Source organism: Oncorhynchus nerka, linkage group LG8, assembly GCF_034236695.1.
Source record: "Oncorhynchus nerka isolate Pitt River linkage group LG8, Oner_Uvic_2.0, whole genome shotgun sequence".
NCBI lineage: Eukaryota > Metazoa > Chordata > Actinopteri > Salmoniformes > Salmonidae > Oncorhynchus > Oncorhynchus nerka.
The window spans coordinates 11,766,768-11,777,032 of NC_088403.1; the positions used below are offsets into that span (position 1 = coordinate 11,766,768).

Consider the following 10,265-nt stretch of genomic DNA (forward strand, 5'->3'; position numbering starts at 1 on the left):
ACCCTATTCCCTAATGGCCCCAGTCTAGAGTAATGCAGAAATGGCACCCTATCCCCTACATATGGAACCCTATTCCCTAATGGCCATGGTCTAGAATAATGCAGAAATGTCACCCTATTCCCTACATATGGAACCCTATTCCCTAAAGGCCCTGGTCTAGAATAATGCAGAAATGGCACCCTATTCCCCAATGGCCCTTTTCAAGAGTAATGCAGAAATGGAACCCTATTCCCTACATATGGAACCCTATTCCCTAATGGCCCCGGTCTAGAATAATGCAGAAATGGCACCCTATTCCCTAATGGCCCTGGTCAAGAGTAATGCAGAAATGGCACCCTATTCCCTACATATGGAACCCTATTCCCTAATGGCCCTGGTCAAGAGTAATGCAGGGAGTCATTTGGGACGCAGACCGACTCTGTAATTGACTGATTCCCAACTGCTTTCCAGTCTGAAGGAAGACAGGATCTCACAAAGACAGACTTTTTTACAAGACAGGCCATCGCTGACATTTGAGGAAAGCAATTTAAGGACGTCGCTGAAATGCGATCTCTTCAGATTTTCAGCTGTTAAAAACACACAGGACAACGTAATTAGTGGTATCACTGATGACTACTTGATCGGTAGCTAGCATGATTATACAGCTCGGCATTATGGGACAGTTTCACAAACGGCAGGTCGAAAAGTATTAATGCCAATTTACAGGAACTGCAGTAAAAGGTCAAACTGCAATGAACATGATCAAAATAGTATTACATGAAACTGATAATAATCTAGGCCATTTATGAACACGTCGTAGGTGAGAAGCTCAGTGGAGAAAAGGGCCCCGAAACAGCAAGGTCAAATCCAATTAAAAAGACAAAAGGCAGAAACAGTAGTAACCCTTCACAGGAAGTCAGTAATTACACCGGTCATCATCATATCTACAGGGGAACACTCAGAGGAACTGAAGAGACAAGTTACCGCGAGGGAACTATACATGCTTCCCCAAGACAGCAGCAAGTCTGGAACCAACAGGACCCTGAACAGCTTCTTCCCCCGAGCCATAAGACTGATAAATACTTCAATAGTTCACCAAACAGCTCCCCAGGACTATGTACATTGAGGCTTTTTTGCATCACATACGCTTCTGCCGAGTCAAATCAAATGTTATTCGTTGCATGCGCTGAATACAACAGGTGTAGTAGACCTTACAGTGAACTGCTGAATACAACAGGTGTAGTAGACCTTACAGTGAAATGCTGAATACAACAGGTGTAGTAGACCTTACAGTGAAATGCTGAATACAACAGGTGTAGTAGACCTCACAGTGAACTGCTGAATACAACAGGTGTAGTAGACCTTACAGTGAAATGCTGAATACAACAGGTGTAGTAGACCTTACAGTGAAATGCTGAATACAACAGGTGTAGTAGACCTCACAGTGAAATGCTGAATACAACAGGTGTAGTAGACCTTACAGTGAAATGCTGAATACAACAGGTGTAGTAGACCTCACAGTGAAATGCTGAATACAACAGGTGTAGTAGACCTTACAGTGAAATGCTGAATACAACAGGTGTAGTAGACCTTACAGTGAAATGCTGAATACAACAGGTGTAGTAGACCTCACAGTGAAATGCTGAATACAACAGGTGTAGTAGACCTTACAGTGAAATGCTGAATACAACAGGTGTAGTAGACCTCACAGTGAAATGCTGAATACAACAGGTGTAGTAGACCTCACAGTGAAATGCTGAATACAACAGGTGTAGTAGACCTCACAGTGAAATGCTGAATACAACAGGTGTAGTAGACCTTACAGTGAAATGCTGAATACAACAGGTGTAGTAGACCTTACAGTGAAATGCTGAATACAACAGGTGTAGTAGACCTTACAGTGAAATGCTGAATACAACAGGTGTAGTAGACCTCACAGTGAAATGCTGAATACAACAGGTGTAGTAGACCTTACAGTGAAATGCTGAATACAACAGGTGTAGTAGACCTCACAGTGAAATGCTGAATACAACAGGTGTAGTAGACCTCACAGTGAAATGCTGAATACAACAGGTGTAGTAGACCTCACAGTGAAATGCTGAATACAACAGGTGTAGTAGACCTTACAGTGAAATGCTGAATACAACAGGTGTAGTAGACCTTACAGTGAAATGCTGAATACAACAGGTGTAGTAGACCTTACAGTGAAATGCTGAATACAACAGGTGTAGTAGACCTTACAGTGAAATGCTGAATACAACAGGTGTAGTAGACCTTACAGTGAAATGCTGAATACAACAGGTGTAGTAGACCTTACAGTGAAATGCTGAATACAACAGGTGTAGTAGACCTTACAGTGAAATGCTGAATACAACAGGTGTAGTAGACCTTACAGTGAAATGCTGAATACAACAGGTGTAGTAGACATTACAGTGAAATGCTGAATACAACAGGTGTAGGTAGACATTAGTGAAATGCTGAATACAGCAGGTGTAGTAGACATTACAGTGAAATGCTGAATACAACAGGTGTAGTAGACCTTACAGTGAAATGCTGAATACAACAGGTGTAGTAGACCTCACAGTGAAATGCTGAATACAACAGGTGTAGTAGACCTTACAGTGAAATGCTGAATACAACAGGTGTAGTAGACATTACAGTGAAATGCTGAATACAACAGGTAGACATAAAAATGACCTCACAGTGAAATGCTGAATACAACAGGTGTAGTAGACCTTACAGAAATGCTGAATACAACAGGTGTAGTAGACCTTACAGTGAAATGCTGAATACAACAGGTGTAGTAGACCTTACAGTGAAATGCTGAATACAACAGGTGTAGGTAGACCTCACAGTGAAATGCTGAATACAACAGGTGTAGTAGACCTCAGTGAAATGCTGAATACAACAGGTGTAGTAGACCTTACAGTGAAATGCTGAATACAACAGGTGTAGTAGACATTACAGTGAAATGCTGAATACAACAGGTGTAGTAGACATTACAGTGAAATGCTGAATACAACAGGTGTAGGTAGACCTTACAGTGAAATGCTGAATACAACAGGTGTAGTAGACATTACAGTGAAATGCTGAATACAACAGGTGTAGTAGACCTCACAGTGAAATGCTGAATACAACAGGTGTAGTAGACCTCACAGTGAAATGCTGAATACAACAGGTGTAGTAGACCTTACAGTGAAATGCTGAATACAACAGGTGTAGTAGACATTACAGTGAAATGCTGAATACAACAGGTGTAGTAGACCTTACAGTGAAATGCTGAATACAACAGGTGTAGTAGACCTTACAGTGAAATGCTGAATACAACAGGTGTAGTAGACATTACAGTGAAATGCTGAATACAACAGGTGTAGTAGACCTCACAGTGAAATGCTGAATACAACAGGTGTAGTAGACCTTACAGTGAAATGCTGAATACAACAGGTGTAGTAGACCTCTACAGTGAAATGCTGAATACAACAGGTGTAGTAGACCTTACAGTGAAATGCTGAATACAACAGGTGTAGTAGACCTTACAGTGAAATGCTTACTTATGAGCACTTTCCCAACAACGCAGAGAAAAATAATGTGACCCTGGTGTGAAAGTGTGTCATATATATATATATCCAGTGCAAGAATGTCAGTAAAAGAAATACAAATAATACAAGGGGAGGGGAGGGGTCAACAGGCGGTAGAAGACATGTAAACACAAGGCATGTTTACTAAGGTCTTCCAGTACAAACCCTTAAATCTGACACCGTGTCACACCCCTGGAATGTGTGTAAGCTACAAATGCAAACATTGGGCCTAAATGTTTTGCAGCCAAAAGGGAGAAGTAACAGTATTGCACAGCATGAGGCTTCCGATTGTTCAATAACTTGTTACTCATTCATATAAAATTTTAATAAAACAGCACCTAAAATATTACTCCCTACTGGGGATTTTATCAGCCTAAAACAGCACCTAAAATATTACTCCCTACTGGGGATTTTATCAGCCTAAAACAGACCCTAAAATATTACTCCCTACTGGGGATTTTATCAGCCTAAAACAGCACCTAAAATATTACTCCCTACTGGGGATTTTATCAGCCTAAAACAGCACCTAAAATATTACTCCCTACTGGGGATTTTACCAGCCTAAAACAGCACCTAAAATATTACTCTCTACTGGGGATTTTATCAGCCTAAAACAGCACCTAAAATATTACTCTCTACTGGGGATTTTATCAGCCTAAAACAGCACCTAAAATATTACTCCCTACTGGGGATTTTACCAGCCTAAAACAGCACCTAAAACCATTGATATTATATAACATTCAGAAATTCAATAAATAGACTATCAACATTCGGGACATTCCACCAGGGTCATAGGAATTACTATAAGTGTTGGTGCTCTCTCTGCCAAAGACGTGTTGGATGTGTGTGAGAGAACAGGTCAGATAAAAGAAAATGTTTTTATGAAGCCCTTTTTACAATCAGCCAATGTCAAAGTGCAATGCAGAAACCCAGCCTGAAACCCCAAACGGAAAGCAATGCAGAAACCCAGCCTGAAACCCCAAACGGAAAGCAATGCAGAAACCCAGCCTGAAACCCCAAACGGAAAGCAATGCAGAAACCCAGCCTGAAACCCCAAACGGAAAGCAATGCAGAAACCCAGCCTGAAACCCCAAACGGAAAGCAATGCAGAAACCCAGCCTGAAACCCCAAACGGAAATGCAGATGCAGAAACCCAGCCTGAAACCCCAAATTCGGAAAGCAATGCAAAATGGAAACCCCAAAAATGTAGTCGGAAAGCAATGCAGAAACCCAGCCTGAAACCCCAAACGGAAAGCAATGCAGAAACCCAGCCTGAAACCCCAAACCTTGGAAAGCAATGCAGAAACCCAGCCTGAAACCCCAAACGGAAAGCAATGCCAGAAACCCAAACGCCTGTTAAACCCCAAAATGATGAAAGCAATGCAGAAACCCAGCCTGAAACCCCAAACGTGAATGAGCAATGCAGTGAAACCCATGGACAAAATGTAGTCGGAAAGCAATGCAGAAACCCAGCCTGTTAAACCCCAAACAAATGAATGAGAAATGTAGTCCCACCTGAAACAGCAAATGTGAATGTTCTGATTATTAAACCTTGTGCATAGAGAATGATGGCAATGTTCCAACAGCAAAAATGTGTTCTGTGTGAAATGTTCCATGGAATTGGTAAATCTGTCCTTGTAAATAGAGTTGAATGATGTGAAATGTTCCATGGACATTGGTAAATGTAGTCCTTGTGCATAGAGGTGAATGATGTGAAATGTTCCATGGACATTGGTAAATGTAGTCCTTGTGCATAGAGGTGAATGATGTGAAATGTTCCATGGACATTGGTAAATGTAGTCCTTGTGCATAGAGGTGAATGATGTGAAATGTTCCATGGACATTGGTAAATGTAGTCCTTGTGCATAGAGGTGAATGATGTGAAATGTTCCATGGACATTGGTAAATGTAGTCCTTGTGCATAGAGGTGAATGATGTGAAATGTTCCATGGACATTGGTAAATGTAGTCCTTGTGCATAGAGGTGAATGATGTGAAATGTTCCATGGACATTGGTAAATGTAGTCCTTGTGCATAGAGGTGAATGATGTGAAATGTTCCATGGACATTGTTAAATGTAGTCCTTGTGCATAGAGGTGAATGATGTGAAATGTTCCATGGACATTGGTAAATGTAGTCCTTGTGCATAGAGGTGAATGATGTGAAATGTTCCATGGACATTGGTAAATGTAGTCCTTGTGCATAGAGGTGAATGATGTGAAATGTTCCATGGACATTGGTAAATGTAGTCCTTGTGCATAGAGGTGAATGATGTGAAATGTTCCATGGACATTGGGAAATGTAGTCCTTGTGCATAGAGGTGAATGATGTGAAATGTTCCATGGACATTGGTAAATGTAGTCCTTGTGCATAGAGGTGAATGATGTGAAATGTTCCATGGACATTGGTAAATGTAGTCCTTGTGCATAGAGGTGAATGATGTGAAATGTTCCATGGACATTGGTAAATGTAGTCCTTGTGCATAGAGGTGAATGATGTGAAATGTTCCATGGACATTGGTAAATGTAGTCCTTGTGCATAGAGGTGAATGATGTGAAATGTTCCATGGACATTGGTAAATGTAGTCCTTGTGCATAGAGGTGAATGATGTGAAATGTTCCATGGACATTGGTAAATGTAGTCCTTGTGCATAGAGGTGAATGATGTGAAATGTTCCATGGACATTGGTAAATGTAGTCCTTGTGCATAGAGGTGAATGATGTGAAATGTTCCATGGACATTGGTAAATGTAGTCCTTGTGCATAGAGGTGAATGATGTGAAATGTTCCATGGACATTGGTAAATGTAGTCCTTGTGCATAGAGGTGAATGATGTGAAATGTTCCATGGACATTGGTAAATGTAGTCCTTGTGCATAGAGGTGAATGATGTGAAATGTTCCATGGACATTGGTAAATGTAGTCCTTGTGCATAGAGGTGAATGATGTGAAATGTTCCATGGACATTGGTAAATGTAGTCCTTGTGCATAGAGGTGAATGATGTGAAATGTTCCATGGACATTGGTAAATGTAGTCCTTGTGCATAGAGGTGAATGATGTGAAATGTTCCATGGACATTGGTAAATGTAGTCCTTGTGCATAGAGGTGAATGATGTGAAATGTTCCATGGACATTGGGAAATGTAGTCCTTGTGCATAGAGGTGAATGATGTGAAATGTTCCATGGACATTGGGAAATGTAGTCCTTGTGCATAGAGGTGAATGATTTGTTTAAATTTGACATCATTGATTTGTGTTTGACATCTAGATTTTTCACTTTAAAATGTGTCTAAGCAACACTCTTACCCTGGAATAGCCCGTCTCTCTCTCTCTCTCTCTTGCTTGACTTGAGTTCAAGTCCTCCAGCTTTCACATCTCTCCCTCTCAACAGCCTTCTGTCCTACCAGCTCACACCTGCTTATCTCAATGGAGCCAAACACCAGCCTGAACTTCTGTCCTACCAGCTCACACCTGCTTATCTCAATGGAGCCAAACACCAGCCTGAACTTCTGTCCTACCAGCTCACACCTGCTTATCTCAATGGAGCCAAACACCAGCCTGAACTTCTGTCCTACCAGCTCACACCTGCTTATCTCAATGGAGCCAAACACCAGCCTGAACTTCTGTCCTACCAGCTCACACCTGCTTATCTCAATGGAGCCAAACACCAGCCTGAACTTCTGTCCTACCAGCTCACACCTGCTTATCTCAATGGAGCCAAACACCAGCCTGAACTTCTGTCCTACCAGCTCACACCTGCTTATCTCAATGGAGCCAAACACCAGCCTGAACTTCTGTCCTACCAGCTCACACCTGCTTATCTCAATGGATCTCAATGCCAAACACCAGCCTGAACTTCTGTCCTACCAGCTCACACCTGCTTATCTCAATGGAGCCAAACACCAGCCTGAACTTCTGTCCTACCAGCTCACACCTGCTTATCTCAATGGAGCCAAACACCAGCCTGAACTTCTGTCCTACCAGCTCACACCTGCTTATCTCAATGGAGCCAAACACCAGCCTGAACTTCTGTCCTACCAGCTCACACCTGCTTATCTCAATGGAGCCAAACACCAGTCTGAACTTCTGTTCTACCAGCTCACACCTGCTTATCTCAATGGAGCCAAACACCAGCCTGAACTTCTGTCCTACCAGCTCACACCTGCTTATCTCAATGGAGCCAAACACCAGTCTGAACTTGGAATCCAACAGCAATGCAGAAGGCCTGCTATTTAATTACTGAGAATGAACTCCAGGTGAACTTGGAATAGAATTATGTTATTTTAAACTTTAAATTACCTTGAAATACATAAAATTATAAATGTTCTTTTGCACTTTATATTGCCGTAGAATAGATAGAATTAGAATATAAACTTGAATGTATATTTTTTAGGCCAACTTGTAATCATCCTGTTATACATCGAACTAGAAGGCTGGAATATGTATTTGATCCCGTTTTAAGTATCTGTCACAAGGTCCCTCTAATGCCCTGGGGAGGGGGGGTCCGTTTTATAATACCCAGTCTTCATTTCTCCCACATTGGTCAAATGTAAGAAATGAATTAGTCCTAAAAGATTGTATCCAAACTAAACGGTATGAATAACATCCTGTGTGTTAGAATGACAGTTTGAGACAGATCTATTAATGTGGTTGATAGTGGCAGCATGTAATAATATTCAGAGGTAGAGATAGCTGTTCCCTGCTGCCTCCCTCGCTGCTCTGGTGTTATTTGGGGGGCGTGGTGGTGATACAAAAACAACAGTGGATGGCTGCCGATTGTGTTCAAATGACGGTTTAATAAACAGTCTTAAAACCACCAGTTACAATTAAAACCCCACTTCTGTGTAGGCCTAACGATCGGTCAATGTTTCGCCAACACGTCTCTAACGTTCTCCCAGAGCGTAATGCTGATCTTACAGTTGTTTGTTTATACAACCACGTCAATTTGTTCCGCTCTGGTTGATCAATTGTATTTCCCGTTTGAATTGAACTAAAAACGTGCGTTTGTAAAATGTGCAATAATGTTTCCACCCGTGGCCCGAAAACAGAACGCTATGTAGCAGTTTGCAGAAGAACGCTCGATACTTTGTAACGTTCGAACGTGCATTTTCTCTGCAGGTTCAAGAGCGGGTAAATCCGCAGCCATTAGCCAACCAAGCGAGAAGAACAGCGAAACTCGGACAATTTTTTTTTTGAATTTCACCGTAAAAAAATGTCCTTATGTGTACAATCGTGGCTAGAATTAGAAATGTAAACGGTCCTTTCCAAAATAACACAAACTATTTGGAATAAGACGCGATAACAGACGCAGTTCTGGACTGGACACATTGTCATACTGCACAGCGCACACTGTCGGCCCCACATGCTTCATAGTCCTGAAGAGCGACAGCCACTAGCCCTGAAAAGCTAAGTGGTTAATGGACACTGACGTTGTCTTTCTATGGACAATAACATGCAGTAACACGTTCTATTCATGTAACGTTATATCCAGCCAGCCGTTTAGTGCGTAAAATTGAGCATTCATATAAAATACCTTTTTGTAACAACTTCATCTCCCCGTTCTCCTTCTTCATTACAGTAGTGACGTTACTCAGACTGCTGCTAATATTTCCAGGAGTACCAAGGATTGGTTTATGTTTCTTCTTTCCCTTGAAATCCTTCTCTTTCTCTCGTTTTTCCTTGGGCTTTTTGGATGGTGGTTTGGTATGGGAGGCGAGGAAAGCGCTCTGCTTGAACACTGTGTGAATGGGAGGCTGGAGGGACGCCGAGGGGTTGCTGCTCGCCTTGACGGGGCTGAAGCTCCATGTTGTCGGGTTGCCTGAACTCTGCTTCTGGTGCTGCTTCTCCACTGCGCCGCCACCTCCCCCTGCACCTCCTTCCCCATTTAGTTTCTTAGGTTTAAGGCTCTTCTCGTCGTTTCGGACTCGCTTGGACGGCGGCGGGTGAATGTCCCGGGAAGACTGCGGCCGGGTGTCCGACGCTAGTTTCGGTTCTTTAGATTTGGCGAGCGGGCTTTTCGTCGCTGCACCAAAGTGAATGAAGCTCAGTGACTCCGCCATCTTGGGGCTCTCTGTATTTACTCTCCCGACCGCTGTTTGTGCTAGGCAGGCATAGAGGGGCGGAGTCTGGTGGCTAACTGACAGGCAGGCCAGGTTGGAGGTGGTGTCTGGAGTATAATGATTGGTGCGAGGAGAAATGGGACACATTACGCGGGAAACAGTCCGCAGAACACTCTTAACTCTGTGTAGAGGATATATAAACCTGTCTCATTATTTACAACAGATTATGACATTAGGCTTCATAACATTACAACATTAGCTAACCTAAGGTAATTTATTTACATTTGTTTATAGGGACCCCTTTATTAGTGTCTGATTTAACACCAAAAATAAATATATTATAGGCTCCTCTAAACTCTATTAATAAATATATTAAAACTGAGGTTCAGTTTAATAAATGAATAGCCCATTAGGCTTTCACAATCAATGTGCCAAGTTTTGTGCAATGTACAAGGAAAGTGTTCTGGTACTTGCGCTTGATCCTTCCGACATCGTGTGACCAGCTGGTCCTTTGAACTGTGGCAGGTGGGCCAGGGTTCAGAGCGTTGGGCCAGGGTTCAGAGCGTTGGGCCAGGGTTCAGAGCGTTGGGCCAGGGTTCAGAGCGTTGGGCCAGGGTTCAGAGCGTTGGGCCAGGGTTCAGAGCGTTGGGCC

General features: G+C 42.5%; 1 protein-coding gene across 1 annotated transcript in view; it reads right to left on the reverse strand.

Moving 5' to 3' along the window:
• The window catches only part of LOC115126975 (lysine-specific demethylase RSBN1L-like), an 87,752-nt gene extending 78,087 nt beyond the window's left edge, over positions 1–9,665 (reverse strand). The window contains 1 exon segment of the mRNA XM_065021327.1: positions 9,088–9,665. Coding sequence (XP_064877399.1) covers positions 9,088–9,613 — 526 coding nt within the window. The 5' untranslated portion in view covers positions 9,614–9,665.
• Positions 9,666–10,265: the final 600 nt, after the last annotated feature.